This window comes from Varanus komodoensis, unplaced genomic scaffold (assembly GCF_004798865.1).
Source record: "Varanus komodoensis strain SLA01 unplaced genomic scaffold, ASM479886v1 scaffold4, whole genome shotgun sequence".
Lineage (NCBI taxonomy): Eukaryota > Metazoa > Chordata > Lepidosauria > Squamata > Varanidae > Varanus > Varanus komodoensis.
Window position 1 is genome coordinate 14,666,531 of NW_025335941.1, and position 27,291 is coordinate 14,693,821.

Sequence of the window (27,291 nt, forward strand, 5' to 3'; positions counted from 1 at the left end):
TGTCTCCTGTGGGCTTCCCAAGAAAGCATTATGATTTAATGACAAATTAGGTGATCTCAGCATGAATCCTACAGTGTTTTAGTGTGATGGATTCCTTGTACAATGGGGCTCCTGGAACTGGTTTTAAGATGGGGGTGATTGGGGAACTCAAGGTGGTCTATTACTAAGTTAAGCATTACATCCAAAAGAGATCTAATTGAACTGAGATAACACACGAGACCTCCAAATATTTTGGTCTACAACTTCTATTAGCCCTAAGTAGCATAGCCAAGGCCATGGTATGTGAGTGCATGGTATGTGAGTGTAAGCCAAAACATTGGAGGGCCACAAATAGGCCATCTCTGCCGTAGCAAAATGGTAGAAGTACTAGAAGCTTATTATGCAATGGTTGGCCTCTTCACACTCAAACTCAACCCTGGCTCCCTGTTGTCTACACATTAGCTCTCAGGTTTGCTCCTCCCTCCACAGCAAGGCTGTGTTCAATCAGTTGCTGAGCCCAGAAAATGGGTTATGCCTCTCCCTTCTTCATTCATGGGAGTGGGGTGGGGGGCTAAGATGCTACAGCCAATTTCAAGGCTGTAGAGTTCTAGAGCCAGCTGTCCCCTTTACTGATCCCTCTCACTGAAGATTATATCAAGATGATGTCTGAATATATTTCCATTGTGGTGTAGAATTGCTCAAGATGGTACCCAAGGGTTCCCTCCCTTGTATTCACAGAGCATTTCCAATATTTTCAGTATGAACCCAGGCAGTTAAACATGAACTGAAGCCAATGTATCATAAAGCCTTACACATATGCCTGAGTACAATGAGTTCTTCTGTATCCATAAATTTAAATGAGGTATTAAAATAGTATTCTGTGTTGAATTCAGGAAAGCACTTCAACCAATCACAGAAAGAGACCAAAAGTACTTCTTAGACCCACTGAAGTACTAATCCTATTAGGAGTTTCAAGATCATTGTGTTTTCTATTGCAATTTAAGTCTATCCATTTGGAACAGGAAAACACATCTGTTTCTATTAATTATGTTCCAGTGTAAGTTGTATGTAGAGTAGGCCTACTGAAATAAATGGGACATTGACTAGTTATTTTCAATAGGTCTATTCTATGCAGGTCTAACCCTAATACTATACTTTATGTCTAATAGCTCACCCTCCAAAATATTTTTTTTTAAAGAAAAGCACTATGTTGGGTTGTTAGTCCTCTAACTGCTTCTTGGACACAGATTTGATTTCCAAGTACATAAATGAAGTGATTCCCAAGCAATCCAGCTCAAGTCACCAGAGCTTATGGTTTTGAAAATCTAATCTACAACACTACTGAAGATGAGACCAGCAAGAGAAAACAAATAAAGATTTAAAAACACACACACACAAAATTAGGCTCACCTCCGTTACTAACTGTAAATCATTCACATAATTCTCTTCTGTCACTAAGAGTTCATGGATGTATCCCTGTCGTTTCCTTTCTGTGGGTGTCAACATGTCTAGAAGGTGCAAATCGGCACACCCTGGAAAGCACAAGGAAGGGAGCACATTTCACTCTTTTGAACACTAATAAAATATTTCATAGAATACATATCATTCACATTATGTGAGCTGCAAATAGCACAAAACTGCAGCAGGGGGAATCTATGGTTTACTGGAAAATACTATTAAAGTACTACATTCAAGGCTTAGTTCTCATTGAGTTAGTAAACCTGTGTATAAACTAAACAATGTAAGATTACAGGCAGAAGTTAAAAATGGTTGAAAACATACATATGATGCAGTGATACATTTTGAAAAATCGGTGCTCATCATGGAAGTCTCATAGTTACAATCCCAAAATGCAGATAGCTGTGTTGCTCCATATCTGTCCGTGTGTGCATGCGCTTGTGTGTATGCATGTATTCGATACTGGAAGAAATCGATTTCCCCCCAGTTACTGTGAAGACTGCAACTAAAAGCAGTGGGAACAGGGAAATCTGAGGGTGAGTGAATGTGGAACACATGATGTCATCACTGCTGTTAATCAAAAAGTCCTGGTGTTTCAGTCCTGGTGTTTCAATCCTGGTGTTTCAACACACTACTGCATATACACATACATACAACCTGCATAAAGAAAATCAGTATGTCAAGAAGAATCCTGTCCTGGGCTTTTATTTTTATGTGAGGATTTTTTTTTAATTTGTAGAACAACATTCAGCCATGTGCCTGAACTGATGTAGAATTACCAGACCAGTAATAACAAACTCTAATTTGGTAACCTGTTTAAATGAGAAGTAGACAAACTAAGGCTTTAGGAACAGCAGAAGGTAAATTATAAGGCACTGTTTGGAAGCATCTCCACTGCACAGCACTACTGAGACATAAAATGTATGTTCATGAAAAGGGAGATATATTCTTTCAATAAATAAGGCACTGAAGGATTTAATTCTTAATTTTTCTACTTTGGAAAGCATCTTTCAAAAGGTATTATTAATTGACTATACTGCATGATGTTTTTATCTCCCTTGCTGATGTTTTTTTATTATTATACTGCTGCTCTGCTGTGTTTGTAGTGTTATATTTTATATTGGTACTTTTCACCTATTTTTATCGCATCCTGATAGTGTGTTCTGAAAAAATTAACCTAGAAAAATAAATAACCCTCACATTAAGCATTCCTCATTTTCTTCCAACATATTATTTTACGATGAGCTAATTCTCAGTAGGGTCTATTTGAGCATGTGCCATGTTTTGGGATGAGTAGAACTTACCATGGCTTCTCAGCCAGACAGGTCTACCAAATGCCTGAACCAGCAGTTCCTCTCATACTGATCAGGATTACTATTGCAAGAACCCACATCAGTCAGGTTCTACATGCCAAAGCTAAGTGCTCCCTCTGGTTTATAGACTTTTAACAACAATACAAATAGTCAAGGATATGTAGAGAAGTGCAGTAGCTCAGTAGCAGAGTAGCTTCTTTACAGTCCAAGCAGTTCTAAGTATGACTGGGAAAGACCCCTGTGTGAAATGCTGGAGACCTACTTTCACCAACAGCACACACCTATGTAAGTGTACACACAAGAAAGTGAGCTTAGGATGGTAGCCTTAATGTTGAAGATAATGAGCTAGATAAGCAAATAGTCTGGCTTGGTATAAGGTCCAGATTAGAAGTTTGACAAAACCTACAAGAATGATTGTATGGTACCAGGACAGCATTTAAGAGGCCATCAAGAAGATTTTGAATTCTCCAGATTCCCATTTGCAGGACTGGAAACAGGGCTCCAAACTTGAAGCTGGAGATTTGTGCTCAGATGCCCCCCATCCTTCAAGGGTTGGAAAATTTAGCTTGCAAAAGGATAAAGGGGACATTTTGGTGGGAGGAAGATAACTGGGGCAACCAGGATATGAAATAGCTTGACAACACTCCAGCCTTCTCCCCTCCCCTATAAGTGCATGCTTATAAGCCTCCGAGTTCAAAGACTTACAAGCATCAACACCATGAGCCTAGAGCTTACTGGAGTGGAGAAGATGTGGAAAAGTGGGTATTGGGGCAATATTTGAACTTGGAGCCCCATTTGCAAGTGAGGGTTGCAATATATTATCCAGATGATGTTCTCATATTAATTGGGTGGTGACCACAGGAAGATAAGCAAGCCTCAAGATAATGCTAATTGCTGAATGGAAGAGGAGTTAGTTTCATAGAATGAAAATAAGTCAGATCTATTTATTATATATTGGGAACCAATACTCTTTCATTAATGAGTTTTGTTTACATAACCTTTCTCTGATAGGCAGTTCCATAATATGCTGGTTGCTTTGCATTTGTTTAAAATTCCCTCGGCAACTTTGCTTACTTTGTTCATTTTAGTTTGCTCTGTTCATTTTATGTTGCTGTTTTGTAAGAAACATAACAAAGAAAATAAAAAATATGCTGGTTGCTGATCTGAGCAAAGCAAAAAAATGAAATGCTTCTGCAAGCTTTTTTCCCCTTTTCACAGAATGGAAACGACAAACTTATTTTAGGACTCCATTCCAATGTTACACTGCTCAATTTAGCAGGTCTCTTCAGTGCAGGTGTGTGGGTTGTGGGGGGGGGGGTGGAGGTTTGCTTAAGTTAGTTACCAGAATATTTATAGAATCAACTCTGCAAGGTTGCAGTAGGGAACCTGTAGCCTTCCAGATGTTCTTGAACTCCCGTTCCTACCTGTCCCAGGGATCATGGCCAAGGATCAGCAATTATGGGAGTATTACTACACTAATATCTGGAGGGTCACAGGTTCAACTCTGCAAGAAGTGATCCTTCAGAGAAAAGTACTGAAAAGAATATCAGAACCTGTTAAATTGGGGCAAAGGTTTTTATTGGAATGCAAGTTTTATTATTTACTCAAGAATATATAAATCATTTTCAGTGGTGACTAAAGGTCAGCTTCTCTTCATATGCCTTAGCTATTACACCTTGTTCATTCTACTACAAATTACTCTACATAGGGCTAACTTTGAAAACTGTTCAGAAACTTCAGCTGGTCCAGAAAGTGGTGGCCACTCTTGAACAGGCTGGTTATCTGACTACCTTGTTACAACAGCTTCACTATCAGTCTATTTCCAGGCAGAATTCAAAGTGCTGTTTATAACCTATAAAACCCAGAACAGCTTGGGAACAGACTACTTGAAAGAGAGCCTCCTCCCATATAAGCCTGCCAAGCTCTTAAGAGGTCTTCAAGAGGTCTTCTTTTGATACTGCCACCTTCAGTGATGCCTTTGGTGGCAATGTGAACAAGCACCTTCTCAGTGACTGCTCCATGGCTGTGGAATTCCCTGCTCAGGTCTCTGCTGTCCTTCAGCCAAAAGGGAAAAGACTGCTTTGTTCAAGCAGGCCTTTGGTGTGGAGCCTTTGTTAGGATGGAGGCTCATTTTGCTCTGTCAATGCTGTGTTTTTGTGTTTATTAAATATTAATAAACAATAATTTTAATTATTTCTTTTAGTGATAGCAAGCACTTTTTGGTACCCACTCTCAGGTCCTCTCCCTTTTTAAAATTTTGTTCTGTTAATCAGGAAGTTACACTTGTTAAAAATGTTTTAATAAATAAATAAATAAATAAATAATAAAATGTATCTTGGGTTATAATACAGGTAGTACGAGAAAAGGCATTCTGCCAGTGGTTGGGTGTTCCTCTAAGCAGCTGCACAATCACCAGTAGACACACTAGTGCAAGCAACATCTAGCGTAATGAAGTGGTAGTGAGAGGTGAAGGTGCTTGTTCAACTGGAATCAAAGTACTGAATTTGACACTCACACAAGGATGAAAATGAAAGTAGTAGTTTTGCATTAGGAAATCATGCCAGTTTGAATATTTCCACAATGAAATTAAAATATATGTAGAATAAAATGTCCATTTCCAGCAAGCTATTGAGTCTGCATGCATACACTTAAAATTCTCTTGTAACTGAAAAACCATGGTGAAAAGTCACAACTCTCAAGAATTTTCCCCTTCCTCTATTAAAGTGTGCAAATGGTATTGGAAGTGTGAGCTACTTATGACCATCCAGACTTCATCCAGAAGCAAAATTCTCATGTTTTTAAACTGAATGCATCCCAACCTGAAACTAATTGATAAAATAAGCCAGGTATGAAACCATATACCGTAGGCTTATTCAGTGTCTTGTGCTTTCTTGAATTAAACTGAAGTGCTCAAAGTCATAGTTTGCACAATTAATCATTCCAAAATCATAATTTAGAAAATAAAGGTTGGGTACAGCAACAAGATTGTTGTAAAAAAAGGGTGGAAAATTTGAGTTGACATTCAGCATGGGCAAGAGGGACTATCCTTTTGCAATTGCTTTTATTTTTAGCAAATTCTACTGTCAATGTGATTTAAGATACTGCTTATGTATTTAGGGTATATGCACTAAACAGTATTTTTCTTTTAATGAAATGCTAATTTACCAAGGAATATATTCTTTGTCCATTAGTAGCAGCTATAGAATCCATCCACGACTGGACTATCTTAGATATAACACATCTGTAGAATTACCCCCCGCGATATATATTATATAATCATTGGATCAATACTTCATTATTAAATATTACTAATGTTAAATTCCAGTACATGTCATACATGCTATATAGCATGTATGCTACAGCATTTTTGCTATAGCATTTTTCTCTGCTGGAAGCATTGCATGGTTCCCTAGATAGGATATAAATGTTTTAAAGAAATAAATCCACTTAATCTAGAAGTTATCCTCATAGGCTACTGTGGAGTAATTTTCAAGCGCGTTTTCATCTGATTCCTATTATTTGGCAATTGCAAGCCATTGCTTGGTTGGGTTAAAGTGAACAGAACACTTCAGTCCTTGAGTGCATCCCATGCTATTTCAATATAAAACCAGATTTCTGGTTTCTCCACTGATCTTTCTACACATTTATTCACTTCAGTATCTATTCTCACAAGAAGTATGTGTGAACTAAAATTCGTGTACTGAATGACTTTTCCAAACTCCGAAGTGTAAAAACATAAAAGTACATATCACAGAAATTGTCATAAATGAGATCAGAAATCATATGCTACACTGCTCACGGAATATGATTGGAAGCTCTGTAGTAACTTCTATGAGATGTGACACTTAAATAAGTACTATTTATTAGAATACAAAGGAAAAGTGACTAACTACAAATTGAGCAGTGCTGCATATCATACAATAGATTTTATCAAAGCATATCATGATTGAACAGAAAATTCTTGCAGAATTTCATCCTGGCAGCACTGGGATCTGACTAGACCCTGTCAAGGTAAAAACTGTGTCTCAAGCTTCACACTTATGCGTCTTTCCTCTGCTAACCTTATAGTTAGTATCTGCTTAATTTCCACTCAGGCAATACAGCCTGTATGTACGAGGGGCGTTCAATGTATTCTCGGTATCAGCATGAAGAAAAAGGAATAATAAATTGAAATAATTTTTATTTTTCAATGTAATCCCCCATAACTTCAATACTTATTACATCTAGAAATTAATTTTTCAATTCCCTGTAAAAAAATACCCTTCCTCCTAGTCTAAAAAATGTTTGTTAATTGCTGCCTTGAGCTTTTCATTGTCGGAAAATCGCTTTCCACGAAGATCTTTGTTTAAATTTGGGAATAGGTAGTCACTGGGGGCCAGATCCGGGCTATAGGGTGGGTGGTTTATTTCTTCGAAACCACAGTCTCGCACAGCAGCCTTTGAAACATGCACTGTGTGAACGGGCGCGTTGTCATGAAGAAGCAACACACCTGCGGTCAGTTTTCCCTGCCTTTTTTCTTTAATTGCTTCTCTTAAATTATGCAGAGTGGTTGCATAAAATGCTAGGTTTACGGTTTCACCTTTTTTCGTGTACTCGATCAATAAAATTCCCTTTGAGTCCCAAAACACTATGGTCATTATTTTTCTGGCCGATGAAGTGACTCGGAGGGTCAGCACCTTTTTTATGCCACTGCATGGACTCCTGCTTACTTTCAGGGTCATAGTGATGAACCCAAGTTTAATCTCCAGTAAAAATCCGGTCGGAAATACTCGATGGATCTTCATCACAGAGCTCTAAAAACTCCCTACAGCACTCAACTGGCACTTGTTTTTGAGGCGCCATGAACATTCGTGGCACCCATCTTGCACAGACCTTTGAAAGGCTAAGATGGCCATGAAAAATAGTAAATATGGTACCAACAGATAGGTTTGTCATCTCTGCTAACATTTTGATTTTTATTCAGGCATCTTCCAATACAAGTTTCTCAATTTTTTTCACATTTTCTTTCGTAGTGGCAGTAACCGGCCCACCCGAGTGAGGGTCGTTTTCAATGCTTTCTCTGCCCCTTTTAAATTCACTTGACCACTTTTGAACAGTAGATACTGAAGGTGCAGAGTCCTGGTAAATGGCCACCTCTTCGTGAATGATTTTTTGACTTTTTCCTTGTTTTGTAAGGAACTTAATCACAGTGCGGTGCTCCATTTTCTTCAACATTGTCGCATCAGTCATTATGGTCGTCTTTCACTGAGGATTACTAGGGAACTAATGATCACACTTATTTGAAATTTTGCATGTATACCATCAGATAGTGTCATTAGCTAATGAAATAATTAAATTACCCACATCGATAGCAAATCAACCCGATACCGAGAATATATTGAATGCCCCTCATACGAGAAGATGATTGGACGTAAAAGCTTCCCCTGCAGGGAAGAGCAGATAAGGCTGGGGAGGAAGTTATTGTTTCCTGCTTATATCTGAGGCTTGCCTTCCTTACTTGCGAGCAGTCATGCAGAAGCATGGTACTTTGAATGCTATATGAAATTGCTGCTTAGTCAGTCCTTCTTACTTAGGAGCATGTGACTTGTCCTGCATACTTCTCAATAAGATAAAAATGGGTAATAAACACATTTTGGTCCAGAAGTGGCCTGAATACAGCCCCCAAAACATTTTCCAGAGTGGAATTCAGCCCTTGGGCTAAAAGGGCTATACAGCTCTGCAAGAAAGAAAAAGGAAGCACCAAGTCATCCTCATAAAATGAATGACTCTTAATAGGTGGGCAGACCCTACTCTAGTTCAGAAATATAGTTTATAAATTAAAACAAGAAAGTGTACAAAGCTACAGTTTCCCAGGTATATGATCTGCACTGTCTCCCAGAGGACTGTTGATAGATTTAAATATAGCATCCTAAATGTTGCTAATCATCTGCAGCCAACACTGATTTCAAAAAACTTCTACAATTTCTGCCTTTATGTCCACAAAGGCTGAATACAAGCCAACATTTGTGTCAACATAACTGGCTAGGGAATGCTGGCAGCTGTAGCCTTTGTTTGTTGTCTAAGCAGGCATAGGATTGTACTCTAAATGTGCCAGTATGAAGGTAGAGTGTCCAACTCTAAATCCTACTTTTTCTTTACAGAAAGCTAAGTGAGATAGACTGATATAGATTTGACATAATTTTCATAAAATAGGTGTTAAAGTGTCATTATCTTTTAAATATATCAGAATGATACATTTTAACATGGAAGGCTAAGGCCTATATTTCCTTGTGATGGGTTCCTTGGACTTAAAACATTTCAAAAGTTGTACCATCTTTACCTGGTACTTTATTGCAAGAACTCTGACCATGGTGATATGGGCAGCAGTTGTCCAACATCTGAAGGGACAGGGATTATGCCCACTCCAGACTACATGGAGAACCTCTTTAGGTTAATGCAGGAAAGATGACACGACAAGAAATGAAAGACAATGTGATTTTTGTGTCTGCTAAAATACTTTGCAGGAAGGGCAAAAAGACTGCAAGTACATAAAGGTGCATAGTATAACACAAGAGCTACCTGGAGTGCACAACAGAATGCCCGTTGCTGCATTCCTCCAAGGATTTGACAAGACTTCTTTTGACATGAGGGAAAACCAACCTTCAGCATGGAAGGTTCTATCTCAGCACTGAGATTCTGTAATCCATATGAGTTAAATGAGTTGAACCTCCTCATTAGCATTCTAATTGAACAGATTCACACAGATGACATCAAGGGAATGTATTTCCACAAATAATATCTGGGGATTTAATTCCACTACAATCTTTTGACAGTCCTAGTTATGATGGTAAGCTGAACTGGTTTATTTCAAGCTGCTGTAGACAAGAACATACTCTATCAGTTGATATACTGCTGCTCATGTTAGACAGGATAACATCCCATCACTAATTTGGTATACCTATCTTCAGCTGACCAACTCTAAGATGCTCATAAGAAATGCATTTCAATCATCAATATAGTACTTTGGGTTGTACCCAACCCTAGCTATCTGTCAGTGGAAACCAATGGTGGTATTCTTTTCCTTTACCCCACAGCCCCTCACATGCTCCACAAATCTCTGGAGGGTTAAGGGACTTGCTGGAGCAAATCTGAAAGGTATACAGGAGACTGCAGAGGGAAAAGTGGGCAAGGTGATGCCTGCTTGCATTACATAGGATTCAAGCCTTTGGTAAAACACTGCATGTTCATGTACTTCATTTGAACCCTATTATCATCTTTTTGCAGATCCTGTAACTGGTATTTAAGTCATTTAATTTTAAAAAAATCTAACTCACAGTGCAATGAACTCAGAAGCCAGCTAAAGGACTACTAAGGAAGCAAATGACAGGCATTCTAGACATAAAGAAATAAAAGATATATGATGGTATTTTAAACATAATGCTAGATAGGGAGAATAGTTTTGAAGTAAGAAAGCAGAATCTGAGATGATAAAAGAATGCTATATTAAGCAATAACAACACAGCTTTTGAAAAAGACACCACCGTTAAAGCACTAATTGACTTCATATACAATGAATTGGATAACACTCAGTACCTTTTTGGTAATATGTGATAAACTTCATCAATTATACACATTGAAAAAAGAATGAGCTGTTCTTGAGTTTTTAAAAAAGAATAATTGCTGATGACCTTCAGTAGTGAAATCTGAGGTTTGGGCTATTCCCCTGTGGTTAGGGTCATTTGCTAAATTCAGTATAAACACAGTAACAAGAACACACAGACTTTAGTCTAGCTTTTATATGAAGAATTTAATTATCTATACATGTAGCTAATTGGAAAGGCTGTATTACAGTTGTTAAAGCTGCAGGTTTTATATATTTATATATTTTACATTCATATCAATGAAAATACTGAAGTGCAATTGAATAAGGAGCTTCACTTGTTCTTTGCACCACATGAATGGAGATAAACGGAATTCTACAACATTGCAAGCATTAATTTAGGAAGAGAATACATAAACAAAAATGTTAAAGTTATTAGTAGAGTTGCTATATTGTGCTTGAGGCATAGGGCTTTTTATCCTATGTGCTGGCTGCACCAGGCATTTCATTAAGAGCTTATAACTAAAGACAAACATAGCTTAGACTACAGCGCATCTACATAAATTTTGACTGTAAGCTCCGTTTAATGTTACGTATAAATTCCACAGTCTAGTTTAAAAAAATGTAAACATTGGAAATTAATTGCAGGAAGATATCTCTATACATTCTTTTTGTCAAGATAATTTCTGCTCAAGGGATGCTGTTCCATAGTCATTACTGTAACAGTGTTGATAAATCTTAACTTGAAAAAAGTCATGTTAATTTTCCAAGAAACATATAAATGTTGTATACTTTTGATTTTATATGAAAATGCAAAAAAATAAAGAACAAAACAAAACCCAAAGCAAATCTGAGACACAAAAGAAAAAGGTGCTTATTATATGTAGTTACAAATAAGTGTGCAAAATATAACATAATGGAAATAACTGTATTATACACGAATATTCTTTCTTGCACATGGAAGGAAAATAATTTCTTGTCCATGATGTATTATTTACTCACACTCACACACACACACACACACACCCCAGTACAAGAAACAAAATACCTTACTTGAATGTGTAATTGAGCACATTTTAATTTCCTTTAAACCAGATTAAATCCTGTTCTTTTAGTAGTACACAAAAGAAGAAAAAAGACAAGACACTGACAACATTGGACAAGTGAAAAAGCAAAAAAATACACGTCTCAGATTTATGGACATTTGGAACAATTTTAATAGCACATGCAGCATTCCTTGATAGTGGGTCTTTTTGCAATAACAAAATTGCAATGACAAAATGCTTGTTTTTATTTAAAAGACTAAAATGGGCATTAGAAATATTCATACTACTGAAAGCACCTGTGTCAAGGTGGAGAAATAGGTGGGTAACTATGAAAGCCACAAAAGGACCCACTATCCTGTGTTTTTTGTCCTTTTTTGTAATTTTGCGTCTATATCTGTAGATATTAAATAAAAACATTGCGATTACATGCAACTAATGTAAAATGAGGTAAACTGCTCTGCAGTGTGTTCTTCTACTCAGAAGGCAGTAGATGATCATGCTGGAAGTCACATGATCAAGGCTGCATCTCCCATCATCCCTCTGGACAGTGATATGGGATAGTGGGTCTCTTTGAGGACTTTCAAGCCTGAGTGGGGGATGGACAACATATGATTCCTAGAAAAAGGAGGAAAACAACACATAAGCAAAACAAAACAATGAGCAAAATTCAAGCTAGGAAAATGAGCCAGGCATGTAAACAGCATGGTGCAAAAATGATAAAGGTAATATGCTACAAGGGGAATGGAACTAAAAACCAACGTAAGTTTCGGCTTGCAATATAGAAGGTCTTCAAAGAGAGTTAGGCAAATATATAGCAGTGGCCAAGCTTCAAGTTCTCCAAAACACAGCAGATTCACAGCAATGCTGCATGTTTTTTTAAATACTACATAAGCAACTACTGAGATTAAAGTCACTTACATTGCTGGCTGGGATCCATATCTGTTGTCAGTTTCACATAATTCGATGGGAAGAGACCCACTTGTCCATTCACTTCTCCTTTCCACCAGTCTGGGTCTTCCTTATTAAGGACATTAATGATCTGGCCCTTGTTGAATGCTAATTCATCATCATTCTGTGCAATGTAGTCATACATACCAATTACTTGGCACACTGTAAGATAATAAACAATATTTGACACTGAAGCAAAAACAAATTATTCAGAAACACTTGATCAAGTTGCTACATTTTTGAAACAACTTCCAAAAAGATTGATAAAATTCCTGCTTTATGACCTAGACCACGGGAAAAGAATATCTACTGAAAGGTGTAATGCAGCTCCCAAACTCCCCATCCAAATACAGAGCTTCCTAGACTCCTCCAGGACTCATGGCTTGGCTTCCAATCTGTGCCCTGGCAGACCCACACAATTATCTCTTATCTCTGATCTGATCTGTGACAGAGATAAGAGAGAGATATGGTTAAGTGAGGGATTGTCTGCCTGATTCTTTTTCCAATGGGAAAATGGCCGGAACTGACTGAAGAAGTGCTCCTCCAGCCACTAGCCCAGCTCCAGAAACTTCCCTAGTGGCACTTCCTCCAAGTTGCCACAGAGGTGAAGTGCCTGGACACAACTGGTGCAGCACTCCTCCAGCCACTGGATCAACTACAGCAGTGTTGCTTATCCTGCATCTGCATGAAGCAAGTGAAGGAATCTGTACATGTGCCTCTGTCTGCAGTGAAGCTGGTACCTGGCAAATATGCAGTGGGCTTCATCCTTCTAACACACATGCTGGGCACCAAACAACATCAAGGAACACAGCCATGTCCCCTTTGGCATCATTTGCCCCACCGGGAGCTCAGTGAAGATCATCACCCCCTCCTTTTGATTGCCTTCTGCAGACCTAGACAAAATTTCTAAAACAATCCTCCTAACAAACTGTATAGAAAGAAACTTAGGAAGAGGCTGATGCAAGCCTGACTTGCCAGAGAGTGCATAATATACGGACATATAAACATCTGAGCAATAAGATCACTGTGACAGTGTACTCACTAGATTTGTCAGACAAACAACGTTCCAGGACCAAATGCAAAAGAAACCAGTCCTGTATGCACACAGAGTAATCTGTTTATTATGCTTGGCTTAATAATAACATAAACCTATCTTGCTCTTACATGCAACAGGTTTTCAGGATTTTCACATGGATTTTGCTTTTATATATTGTGCAGGATTGGTCAACTTATGATTCTGATGCTTTGGCCTACAATTCCTAACAGCTTTAAGCTAGTATAATCAATTGTGAGCAATAATGGGAATTGTAAGCCCAAACATCTGGAGAGCCACAAGTTGCCCACTCTTGGTGTAATGGAATCTTAATCTGATATAATGCAAATCTTTGGAGACAGCTCAATGAGTTCCAAAGCTCAAAAGAACTCTCTAGAGTACATGAGCCTAAACTGTCTCCTTTTCTTATTCAGCCCCTCTCAACACTCCATAGTTTTCAGCATACAAGCAGACAGCACCCATGACCAGCACAACTTTACCCCTTCTAACCCAAGCTGACTGGAAACAGGGAAGTAGGTGGGCATGTGATGTGATGTAGACGTGATGACAGCTCCTTCAGTGCTCAGCACTTCCTAGAACTGAGAAGTACTGGAGAGAAGGGGGGATGAGGCAGAGACAGGAGAGGTGATCTTTCATAAACTCCAATAGCACCTCTATGCCAGAGAATAAATACAACAGATCCACACCACTCTCCTCCTATTCGAAACCTAATGCTTGGTTCTCTGCATTTCCCCCTTCCCCCTGGTTCTCTTCATCTTGCCACTCCTCTTCCCTCCTCTCCCTAGCAGCCATCTTATCTCTTCCTTTCCTTCTTACCCATAATAGTGGGCAATTTACCTGAAAGACAGTTTAGTCACCATTATTTATTTACTGTACAGTATATAGCTACAGCAGAGATATTGGTATATTCCTTCAGGGTCTAACTCTCCAGTTACTCAGGAATACAGAAAAGTTCCTAAGGCCTAGCTAGCAACCAACATAATCTGAACATGTGGCCTTGGGCGATCAGAATTCATAGTGGAAGTGCATGCAACAAGTGGAGGCAGACAGTTAGAAAGTCTCTGATGTAAGTCATAAGCAGAAATATGTAATTAAGGAATACAACATTATATTGGTAACCTCTCACCTGGATTACCATAATGTTTTCTATATAGAGAGAATATATATACATGCATATAATGTTTTCTATGTAGGCGCATCTTTGAAGACGGTCCAGGCTCTCCAATTAATCCAAAACAGAGCAGTGTGGTTACCGAAAAGGATTGGCCCTACAGAACATATTACGGTGGTCCTCCACCAAATGCATTGGCTGCCTGTCAATGCCCAGGCCCAATTCAAAGTGCTCACACTAATATATAAAGCCTTAAATGGCTTGGGACTGGGATATCTAAAGGATGACTCAAGTCATCAACGGAGGCCCTCTTTTGCAAACCCCCTCCCCACCCCCAAATGAAGTGAGGGGGGAATTGGTGAAGAAAAGTGCCTTGTCTGTCATTGCACCCCACCTTTGGAATTCCCTTCCAAGCAAGGTACAACTGGCACCCATTTTACCTTGCTTTTGGTGCCAAGTTTTTTTTATTTAGTATCTATTTTTGGATTGGACTATTGGTTTGCTGGTTTATTGTTTTATTGGTTATATTGTGTTTATTTCCTCCTGTTCTATTTATACAGTTGTATTTATACTATGTTTTAATCCTATTATGTTTTATGCTTTTGGTTGTTGCTGTTACCTATTTTTACTTGTATGTTTATATTGCACTAGTAGGCACCCAGAGTGTCTCTGGCTATGGAGTGGCATACAAATGCAATAAATAAATAAAACTTACCTGAAGGTAATGCTGTTGATTTAGGTGGCTCAGTTGGTGTTGTTTTACTAGTACCAGGACTTAAGAGTTTCACATAATTCGCTGGGAACCATCCAATCTGACGCTTTTTCCCACGAGCCTAGTTAGAAAATAGTAGTATAAAACTCTTGTTGTATAAATATACTTTCACCAATGAGTAGCACCTTTGTCTAAATTCCATATTTAATAAAATTGGGCTGAGTTATATACTGGAGATAGTGAAGTGCTCTGGGCTTGTTCAAACACTAGTACTTGGATCCAGGCAAGAAGCAGTGCTCAAAAGAAGGTGGTATCTGATTTTTGTATATTCATGCTTGTAACTCTGAGAACTACATTAGGGTCTGCTTTGATCATAATTTGCGCATTACTTGCCTCTTGGAAGTTACTTTGCCTTCACTGGGATTTGTCTGCAGTTAGATGCCTTACTCCTTGCCTGCTAATTTAAGAAAAGACAAATGTTCTAAAAGTTGCCTACCTGTCTACTGTTAGCAGTAGTGTTCAGTCTCCACAGGATGACTAAGGCTTTACTGCATGCCTCATGACCCTGGGTTCAGCTCCAAACTGGGCATGCTCTGAATTCCTACACACTAATGACAGGTTGATTATGCTGGAGGATGCTTTGCCTGCTACAAGTGAGCATAAAAATGCAGTCCTGAACATACCCAGTTTAAAGCAAAACCCAGGATCATGAAGAAGGTAAGGAAGCCACCCAGAATAAGAGGGAGGGAGAACACTCTGCAGGCTGTAACAAGCTAGCTGCAGCAACTCTGGGACACAACCTGCAACACATTGACAAAGGTGATTTGTTGGGGGGGGGGGGGTGGCTAGCAGGTGAAAGGCTGGCTGATGACCCCACCTATTAATAAGGCATCTTTGACGTGTCTACTTATGCACCCTTATCCCCAACAGTATAATTCTTATGGAATACATTGCTATACTGTCCTGTTTCAAACACTGAGTAAACAAACATTTAAAAATACATGCTGCAACAGAAGGCGAGGGTAGTGATAGGGAACTTCTTGTGTGTAGGGCTTCTGAGCCTCTGCAAAACTATTCCTCTCACCAAATCCCCATCTCCTCAGAACAGGGCAATTCCCCCAAGGGAAGGCAAAAGTGGAGGAGTAAATTCATCCCATCAATAAACTTTGCTCCATATGGGCTTTACCTATCTGAGGAAAGCCTGGAAAGAATGAAGCAGGCTTGCTGAAAGAGGCATTGGCTAGAGTGACTCCAGCTACCATCTCAGGCAGGGACCTGAAGAAAGCACAGATGGCCCCCCATTTGCCTCATGTTCTGCTATCTGTTGAGCGCTCCCATCACTAAAAGGGTTCCCCACCTTTGGGCTAGGAGCAAAACAAATTTAAGAAATTTCTACACCATTCCTATTTAGTCAATGACTCTCAGGACAGTGTACAATAGTAAGTAACCTAAAATAGTAACTAACCTGGAGTTCTCCTTCCCACCATCCTCCAGGATTCTTTTTCCTAATAAGTATTAACTGACCAGGAGCAAGTGTAAGCTGTTCTGGGCCTGTTGCTGTGTATGAGGCAATGACTTGAGCAATTTCTGTTAATTCAAAAAGAAATATCTTAATCATTTATCTAAAGCAGCGCTACCACTTAAAGCTCATACACATTTATTGTACCGTATACTCAATTATTAAACCAGACACTGCTCATTTTATCTAAAGAATGCAACTAGAAACTATTTGCAATATAGATACTTGAGTCCCATTTTTTCTTACCTTACCTTTCCTTTTTAAAACTGCTTATTTTAACACACCAAGGCAAAATAAATCAGTAACCAAACAGTATGATCCAAGTCTTGCAGTTTTCTAAAGGATGGTGTAAGAAATGCTCAGTTGAGAGCATCACATCACTGAAGGAACAGAAGCTATTTTGCTACATAGTGCAGATGCAGCTCCCAGAAAATGATGAGCATACTTAGTCAAAGATTAGATGAAAGTGCCAGGTCATTAGCTCTGAGCTCCAAGGAACCACAAGGCCCAGTGGATAATTACTTCTAGAGAAGCTGATATCCTACAAGAGAGCCCTAATATCAAGGTCTTGCCAAATATTTACACAGAGGAATGGTATTGAGCAAACTTGGATAATATGCCCTGAGTAGCTGTACAATATTTTGTCCACTGGGTAGGATGGAAGGGAATATAGGATTGAAGCCTGACTCAAACAAAATCCTAACTTCTATGGTAAAGAATTAACTAGAACTAGAATACTGAAACTCAAACCAGGCTCCTCCCCATTACTTTAAAGTATTATAACTACAGAGCTGTCACCATCCTATACTATAAAAAGATCTGTCACAGGGATTATAGAACTATATTCCCTTTCTTTGTAGATGGTTAATAAACTTATTTGAATCTGCCAAAGTATGTAATATATATATTTGAATTCAAGACTCACTCTTCTTTCTTGTAAAGAAATAGTAAAATAGAAAATTATCTGAAGATGACATTCAGAAAAACAGGTGGATTAATAAACAGAGTGCATCCATTTTAAAAAAGTTTTTCATGAAAAGAACTTGGGTAGTAAGGAATGCTCAGTGGCAGAGAACATCTGTTCTGTATACAGATGGTTTTTTATTCAATCCAGTTAGAGGGATCTGGTTGCAGGTGATGAGGAAGACCACTAGTTGAGACTCTGCTAAACAAAGGAGACAGTCCAGGATATATACAAGCTCTCCACGGCCTAGGCAGCTCCCTATGATTCTATGTAACAGAACCATGGACCAACTAGCAAAGATCGCTCCACTGTATTAAGAATCATTGTTTGATTAAAATTAGGTACTTTGTGGGTTGCATGCCTTTTAAGAGAGCTGAAGAGGACTGTATAGCACCATCACCCTCCAAAAAATTTAATGGCAATTATCCCTTTCCACTGCTTTTCACTATTTGAAGTATTTTGAAAATCCACTATACTATTTGGATTGATACTTCTTGCTAGCAAATCATGTGGAGGTCAGATGTGGAAAGAATGCCAACAACTAAGCGCCATAAAGTTAGAAGCTGGATAATGCATATTACAGAGGCAAAAGAGGCAGATACCCAAATTAAACCAGATATTCAAACGTACACTGCATGCACAACTTTGTAACAATCCAGTCTACTAATGTAAGATATTAAGAAGCTATAGGATCCGCGGTGATTATCCTTTAAAACAGTTATACAATAGAAGACTTCAAAGGGCAAAACACATTTTACAAGTATTTTGTTTTTCTCACAGTGTAACTTACCAGGTTTCTTGCCTAAGCTTCCTGTTTTCCCAGCTGTTCCAGGCACCTTTAAATAACAATGTAAACATAACTCTCACTTCTATAGAACTTTTGCATATTATGTCAGGGTACAAAAGAACTAGCAATTACTTCTGCTAGTCTCGGACGTGGAGCAAGCATACTGCTAGTGTTTCTCAGATAGTAGAACTGGATATATTGTAAGATAGGCAAAAAATTCATACACATGCAAGACCTTATGCCTACTTTAAATCTGACCTAGGATTTTTGTGATGGAAGATTACAAGTTGCAGTCTTAAAATCTCAATGTCTTGGAGACCTTCTCAACTGAGCCTCTATTAGATTGCAGCTGTTTGGCTATATTACCATTAGGCCTGCACATACTCTATTAAACAAATTTTTAAGATGCTTTGTATCTGGGTAATCCAAATTCTGTATCAAGAAAACCTGAATTTTGAGACCTGTATAGATTGGGCAAACTCAACACAATCTATCTGTAATTTTGCATATTTTATCCTGAGTTGTTCTCACTCTGAACTTCACCAATGAATATCACCTACATATATCACACAACTGTAGCAACCAATGCATTACTTGCATGCAGATATGGACAAAGGTATGCACAACTTTTATTATTTTTGTTTTCATTAATTTTATTTCTATACTGCCCCATAACTGAAACTCTCTGGGTAGTTTACAACAGTACACGCACATTGTCACAAGTTACAATCTACAATACATGTTACATTTCAGTTCTCTCACAGACGTTCCTTCCAGGGAGGAACTTTGCAAATGCATCAAGTAGCATTCGTTGTATCTGCATTCAGTCATTCTGAAACTTAAAAATATAAAAGCAACCTGTGGTACCATGAAATCTAAATCTTTTTTTCTCTGTGCTGCACTCTCTAAAATTAGAACATATGTATTTTATTCATACTCTGAGTAAAGTGTATATTTCAAATATCAAAGATATTCTGCTTATAGTTAATTATTTTACAGTCATATTTTGCAACAGCAGTGATGTACTGAAAAAGACTATAGTAATATTAAAAGTAGTATTAAAAGGCTATACTTTGGAAAAGTGAAATTGTTGCTTGAGTAGGCTTAACCTCAATACTAAGACAAAGCTGGTATTCTTTTATTTATGGGAAGCATTATATGCTTCTCTACAAAAGCAAAACACACTGAGGCATGATGTTCAATATCTGAACAGGGAGTTGTCAAAAGTACTCTTCCACAAAGCAGATAACAGAAGGGGCACTGGGAACTTAACCAGGAAGGTTTATTCTCTTATAATGAGACAGGTGTCCAAAAGACTGGGTCTTTTTCTTAGCAGCCCCCAGGAGGGTTGGTTATCATATGATTGTGCTCTTCTGAGTGCTGCTTCTTCTGGCTCTTTTCTTCCTCTTTTCTTCCATTTCCAAGAAAGGAGAAATGGGAGTCTAGAGGTAAAGCAGAAAGTATGCAGAGGGTAGCCTTAGAAACACAGAAAAGTAGGAGCCTCTACCATGTGGTAAGGGCACGCTATCCTGAGGTGCATGTCAGCTGATATCCTATCAGCCAGCCATGAAGGGTGGTTTGGATGCTTCCATCACACTATATCATGAACCTGCATGCTAAGCTTCCAATGTTCCATTCTCAGTATGATGTGAGAAGGTATCCAAAAGGCTGATATATACCAAAGCTGAATCAGGGAGGGAATATGGCTGACCTCAGGGTGAGGATACACCCGCTGGAGCATCTTCCTGTGGAAGAACTGAGAAATGAATCCAAATTCCAGTGTGTTGGGAAAGTTATTGATATTGACCAGCATGAAAAGAGTATGGCTAGAAGAATGAAAGGTCCAGTTTCTGGGACTCATGAAAGAATCAAGTCTGAGTAGTACTGTGTTGTTTGTGAAGCTGCATGGTAACAAACAGTGAGAGCTCCCAACCTGGAAACCCTTCTGGCTAAAGTGATGGCTATAAGAAACTACCATAGGAAAAAGGAGTCTGAGCAACACAGTTTATAACAGTTCAAAGAAAGCCTTAGTGGGTGCCCTTAGGACTGTGGGTAGGTTCCAGGATAGGACTCTGTGTACCACTGGAAGGCTGAGAAGAGCAGTACTTAAGAAGCACTTTAGGTAGTGGTGGTGATATTGCCACTGGTACATACCCAGGTCTTGACAGGAGTAAGGACACATTTTACAAGTGATGTTTCTCTGTTTACATAACATGTTGGGCTTAAGACCCATGTCCCTATCTGCTTAGAAAAAGAAAAGGAGGTGGGTGATAGCTGCCTTAGAAGGGTTCATTCTTTCCTTGCACCATCTGAATAAGGCTCTCCAGATTACTTTGTCAATAACACTCTGCCTATTGTTTCCTAAAAGACTGGAGATTACTAACAAGTGGTTGCAGGTGTCCCAGTTTCAGGAACATTTACCACTCAGTTTTCATGTTGCTATATGCTAGGCTGAGTCTGGCTAAGAATTGGGTGCCTAAAAAGAAGATATCTGATTGCTGTATAAGAAATCAGGTATTTGTCTGAGCCAGTTAAATTGTATTTCTAAAAGCCACAGGTGTCTCAAACAATGTGGCTGGGAGGCATGAAGATAACTGTCTTGCACTACTCATATCTTTCAACAACCTTTGGAAATAGAGGTGTTGCTGGAAAGGTAAACAGAAGAACTTGGGTCCGTGGTTATGCGAACATCTCCTGCGTTTCTTCTGTTCTGGAATGGAAGTGGGAGAACAACCAAGGTAGCTTATGATATTCAGAGGATGTGAAAAGGTCTAGCATTGTGCAACCAAAATAGAACTTAATTTGGTAAAAGACCTTCAGGTCAAAGGTCCATTCATCTGGATCATCCACTGTTAACTGTTTGCTGTTGTATACAGTGTTCCTTTGATGTGCTGGACTGGGATTGATAGAATAGATTGCTCCACGAAGGCAAAGAGGAGGTATGTTTTCTTTTGAAATGACTTGCAGCAAGCCCATCCTTATAGCTCATGTGGGCCATTTTGGCCATACTGTTCATTTGTAATTCCAGCCAGTTCATAATGTGGTTGGCTTCTACAGAAGGTAGTGACCCTGGGTTATCAAACTGTGATACCAGGCTGATCAACCAACTTACTGTAAGCTCCAAAAGGTATGTAAATGTCATGAGATTCATTACTCTGAGTTTGTTGATAGAGATTGACTCCTGGAGCTGTTCTCAGATTGTTTCTGGAGACAGGAATATAGAACCTATGTCCTTGTCATTGATTTCCCTCAGGTGAATCAATCTCTTTGAGGGACTTAGATGGCTGTCCTTGGATGTTCACTCAGAAGCTGTGATCTGAGATGGATGTTCCACTGTTTTGTGAAGGTCATTTGCCTTCTGAGGGAGCTCTCAGGGGATTGTCCAGATAAGGGTATAGTTGGATGGTGAGGCCATCACAGGTATCATCAGTTTTGAGAACATGCTCAGAGCTCAGTCCAGGCCGAATGGGAAGGCATAATATTAGAAATGTTTAGAACTGAAGGAATCTCCTGTGGGCCAGGGCAATAGAGCACGCAGGCAGGCCTCTGTAAGATCTGTTGAGGCCAAGTATTCATTATGTTGAAAGGACTCATCTTTCTGAATTTGTAGTATGTCACAATTTGTTCACCTTTAGATAAGTTATGAGTCATCTTCTTCAGCACAACAAAGGAAGTTGGATAAATGTCTGAGAATATTTTTGAACTAGAAAAAAGAATATATTGCTCTGATATTCAGGAGATGCTCAACAACTTGTACAATAATGGCTCTTTTCTTGAGAAAGCTCAAGACAAGGGAGGGTTCCTGGGTGTAGGAGAGAAACTGATGTGATAACCCTCCAGGATTTACCTGATTACCTGTTTGTCCTTGGACAAGTTTGTCCAAGTGGGAAGGAACCCTGCGGTCTTCCAATCATCAGAGGCTGATTCCTGTCACTGGTGAGTCAACAAGGATGCCTATGATGTGTTGGTTCCCTGATGGCCTGTTAAGGTGAAATGGGACAGGATCAGCATGTTTTTAAGTTCTGAAGTCTCTAGACCTGTCTAGGCCTCTGGAGTAAAGACCTGGCTGGCATTTCGCATCCTTATTAGGAGGAAGGCATTGCCTTCCTACCATTGGTTTCCAGAAGACCTTTGAGTGCCTCTTTGAAAGCTCCTGTGAAGAGTGGCCAGATTTGCCCAGGAATGCTCATTTGTCATGGATCTACTGATGACAGTGGTAATGGTTATGTTTCTGGTTAGACTACAGCATTCTGGGAGCTGTCTACCTCGAAGGTGAATGTCTTATATAATTTAAGTAGCCTTCACTGAAGTCTCTGGCTCAATGAATCAGCATTATTATCTGCCAAAGGCAGCTGTATGAACAAAGAAGAAGCAGATGGTGATGACAACTGCTTTGTGAATCTTTTTAAGGGCAAAGTTAGGTCATTACTCATCAGAATCCTTGAGTGGCATGTTATTTCTTTTGAAGTAATGATTCCAAAAAGAAGAGCCATCTCTGGGGCATCTGCAAGAGTATCTTAGTTTTTCCTACTGCTTGCTGAGGAAAGGAGTAAAAATTTTGTGCTACATTAATGCCCTTTCTGCTTTGGAGTGGAATGTCCTATGCAGAGTCCATCAGCTTCTCATAAAGTGAAGGGGAACAGACCTCCCTGTTGGTTAGCCTGGATTCTGAAGAGACTGCTAGTCCTCTGAAAGTAGCTGCTGAGGAAGAAGTAGGCTTTCTCTCTGAAGGGGAAATGAAGCCTAGGGAGATCAGTGCTTTAGAAAACAGAGAAAAGAAGTGATCAGAATTAAAGGTACAATCATTTAGGTGGCTCTTTTTGAGTTATCTGACCTCTCTCCTGCTTCCTGGACTGAGAAGTCTGAAGCAGGTAGGATTGCTTTTACCATCACTAAGCAACTGCACAGGGGACAACTGTTAGGCCAGAGGGAGTGAAGCGGAGGGGAGGCCACATCAGATTCTGCTAAACGGTGGCAAGAGAAACGTGTTTACATTCAATAGCTTGCTTAGAACATTTCCCTTTAACATGTTGTCCTTTTTCCCCTCTTTGATTTAGGTGTGACTCTGGGTGGAGAGGAGGAAGACGATGACTGAGGGGAGGTTGATGCCTTTGTTCTCTTCATTGGAGTGTATGTTCTGAGCTTTCTCAGGATATGCCCATCAAGAATGTGGTCAGTACATTCACTGCCGACCACACACAGCCTCATTATGTTAGATTTAGGGAGGGAGGGGAAAGTGTTGCCCTGAAGAGAGGATTATGCCTGGTTGTCCACAGATGCTGGAGGCCTGAAAGGCAGAGAATATTGCTGTCTGAAGCATTGGGAAAGATTCCAGCAGGATAAAACTGCTGTGACACAGCACTGGTTTCCCACTGCCGTCAGCTCCAAAACTGTGCTGGCTGTGGTATCCTGCTTTGGAGCTGATTCAGTATTGGTGTTCTCAGAAAACACCACTTCCTAGCCAACATGCTGTTCAACAATGTGGTAGAACTCAGGTTGGGGTACGGTCTCTTCAGAGCTTGGAGAAATAATCCACTTCCTTATGCTGCTGGTGTCTATCCTGCCCAGATGTGGTAGTATGAGCACAAGATTCAGGAGGCACAGGATTCTGGCAGACAAGAGAGTGGGATATGAGGAAGCTTCCTGCAGATCTCTAATGAGCATTATCTTCTCAGGATTCTTTTGATGCTGTTGCTCCCTTCCCTATCACAGCCATCACAAGGGATAAGGGCAGAAGGCAGCCCAGGACTGAGAAACACTAAGGAAAACATAAAGGGTGATGAGGAAAAAGGTATTTTTAAGTGAAAAATGGAAAGGAAGTTTCAAAGACTGGTTCTGGGCAAGGCAACCTCCCCACCACAAAACAACTGGGGTAGAACCAAAGGAAGTTGCACTTAAACATCATAAGCCTATGATCCTTGCCTTCTTGGGAAGAGTGAAAGAAACAATCCAATCTTTTGGAAGCCTTCTCACACCCCTACTGATAATTAAATAATTAATCCTTAATACCTATGTGCACTGCTTAGAGATGTAGAGAGTTATCCAAAACATGCCTGCTCATACATGAATCCTAATAAATTTAAAAGGCCTACTCACTATCAACTCTGGCTAAGATGCAGACCACAACCTTAAGAAAACATTTTCATTTTGTACTGAAAAGCAATGTAAGTCAGCTGTACACACTTGAAATCCACATCTTGACTTTCAATCAACTGACCCCCCACACCTTGAACATCTATTTAACTAAGCAAAAATCTGTTCTAGAAATCCAAGCTTCTAACGATACACATTCCTCCATGTATTTTTATGCTATGCAAGATAAATATTGCTGTCTCTGCTGCTACTGCACACTCTGATGTTAAATTTCCTTGGAGATTTTTTAAAGTACTGCAAGAATTTCTACACTTTTCGCCATCACTTAACCACCAACTACGTGGGGTGGGGGGCTGTCTCAAATGAGTTTGCAAGGGGATATATATATTCATTCCCCTCCCCAATTATTTTACAGGCACACAGGAGTGCACATCCAGCTGCTCAGTATGTTTAGCCTTGTCTGGTCACTTTCCTGGTATGTTTAAATTCTCAAAGGAATCTGGGAAGTAGCGTAGGTAGCATGCATGTAACTGGACAAGGCTGTACTACATAAAGGCTAATTTGCCAGATGCTAATTGCCGAGTTGTCAACTGAAAAGCACTGATAAAAGTGGGAAAGGTGGCAGAAGTGCTTCAAATGGGAAGCAAACAATAATTTCCCCTTGAAATTGTGATCCTCTCAGTTCACTTTTAAGCGTTGAACTGATATTTCTCAGTGCCCCCCTGCCCCCACTTTTCAACACTTGAGTCTTGAGCTGATCCAGAAAGGGAGACATTGGCTCCATTCTTTTTCATGGCCCCTCTTCAGAGTGCTTAATGCTGTGATTACTGTGGGTTGTCACAGGATCACTTGTTGCCAAAAAGTAAACCACACTGTGGAAAGTTGTCTAGGTTTGAACAACACAATTACTCACCATGACTAGTTACCCAGTGATGGGTGCTGCATGGAGTGAACCAGGTCAAATAAATCAGGGCTTAACCTCCCTTTTCACACTATTTGCTTCCTCTTGTAATGTAAACAGTGAAGAGTACTAATGTATCCTAGAGCAGAATTTGTCAATTACTATTATCTGACTCCATGGACTAGCACTTCTGTTAAGCTTAACCCATGTGTAACCTGGGATGTAAGTATATGTCAGAATATGAGAGTTTATTATTGTATGTTGAATGACTACTATGCTTCATAACAGTGACTGTGACAATCCTGATTTGGTTGGAGAGAATCTTTTCTGTGGATACAAATACAACCATAGAATCAATTCAACGTATTTTTGTTTCTTCCTACCTCCACATCTACTATTCAATTCACCAATACGCAATAATCAACAGTAAAGAGCAGATTATTAACCATATGTTCTTCATAAAATGCATGTATGTCTGTACCTCTGAATCTTTGAGCCTAACATAGTTAGATGGAAATACTCCTGATTTATCACCCAGAGTTCCTGTCCACCAGTCACCATCCTTCTTGGTCACAAGAATTAAATCCCCTTGTTGAAATGTTAAGTCTCCTTGTTCAGAGCTTTCATAAGTATACATGGCAATATATTCTAGAAAGGGCAGAAAAATTAAAATAAAATTTTGATCAATTACATGTATTTCATGAAAAAAGATAATCCAATGCAGCACTATTCAAACTTTCCCATTTTGTAAGGAGCATTTTCTGTTCTTACAAACTGACTTTAAGCCATTTCTAAGATGAAAACAAGGCTTGCTTCTCAGGAGTACATTTTGTAAAGGTGCCAAAAGATAGATGGTTAATAATTTCATTTCTATACTGTCCCACAACCAAAGCTCTCTTGGGCTTTTACAATGATCCATAAAACAGACAATAACATTGCAATAAACACATCATAAAATCAGAAAAAATTAAAAATTAAAACAGCTAAAACAGACAACAACAAAGAATGACTTTGCAAAACACCTGGGATGAGTAATGCCCCTCAAGCCTATGGGTGGCCAAGTAAGTTCTTAAAGGCCTCAGAAAAGAGGGCCATCTTAACCTTGGCATCAAAACGACGATAAATTTGGTGCTAGCTGGGCTGCAGTGGGGAGGCTATTCCACAGACTGGCGGGGGAGAGGTACCACAGAGAAAGCCTTTCCCCTTGACACTCAGAGGAAGGCCCCAGAGGTTGGATGTAGTGTCCAAGTAGACTGAGGTTAGGAAAAGCACTCTGAGATGTATTATGGTCCTAATTTTTTGAAGCCTTTAAAGTTCCTTCCACAATACCTAGTGAAGTGTTTCAGCCCAACCGTGAGAATCAGCCCATTCTGTAAGAGGAACAAGTATTTTCAGGAGGGGAGGAAGAGCAATTGTGAGGCCCAGTCCTTGATCCAGTGAGAAGGTGTCAAGAGAAACAAGCTGCTCAACTGAAGGGGGTTCACTGTTTGCACCGTCTTGCTCTCCAGCAATGACAGCCACCCTGAGCATGAAGCCAACGGCTTTTCTGAAAGGAAAGGACTAAAGGGAAGTTTCTAGTTTCTCTAAGTAGCATTTTTATAGAAATAGTCTCTAATCAATTAGATGAAGTGCTCTTGGAAGAGTAGCTCTTTTATTGGTAGATCATCTAAACTAGGGATGTCAAAGTAAGTTTGGTCTTGGAGACTGAATTGTGCCCTCGATCAATATAGGGGACTAGAGAGGTGATCCACTCCCACATTCCCTCCCCTGATGTCATCTTCCTCAGCTCCACTATTTTTTCCCCTTCCTGTTTGCTGAGAAAGGCAT

At 39.4% G+C, this 27,291-nt stretch overlaps 1 protein-coding gene across 8 annotated transcripts in view; it reads right to left on the reverse strand.

Moving 5' to 3' along the window:
• Nucleotides 1-27,291, reverse strand: part of ITSN1 (intersectin 1) — a 103,392-nt gene that overhangs the window by 15,584 nt on the left and 60,517 nt on the right. For 4 of the 8 annotated variants that reach the window (XM_044442130.1, XM_044442131.1, XM_044442129.1 and 1 more), the window contains 6 exons: nucleotides 25,946-26,112; nucleotides 18,474-18,519; nucleotides 16,666-16,787; nucleotides 15,204-15,321; nucleotides 12,294-12,485; nucleotides 1,390-1,511 (listed from right to left, as the gene is read on the reverse strand). In XM_044442130.1, coding sequence (XP_044298065.1) covers nucleotides 1,390-1,511; nucleotides 12,294-12,485; nucleotides 15,204-15,321; nucleotides 16,666-16,787; nucleotides 18,474-18,519; nucleotides 25,946-26,112 — 767 coding nt within the window. Of the gene's footprint in view, nucleotides 1-1,389; nucleotides 1,512-10,517; nucleotides 11,991-12,293; nucleotides 12,486-13,365; nucleotides 13,418-15,200; nucleotides 15,322-15,593; nucleotides 15,658-16,665; nucleotides 16,788-18,473; nucleotides 18,520-22,325; nucleotides 22,451-25,945; nucleotides 26,113-27,291 lie in introns of those variants that run through there. The other 4 variants (XM_044442133.1, XM_044442134.1, XM_044442135.1 and 1 more) reach the window with 4 other exon arrangements.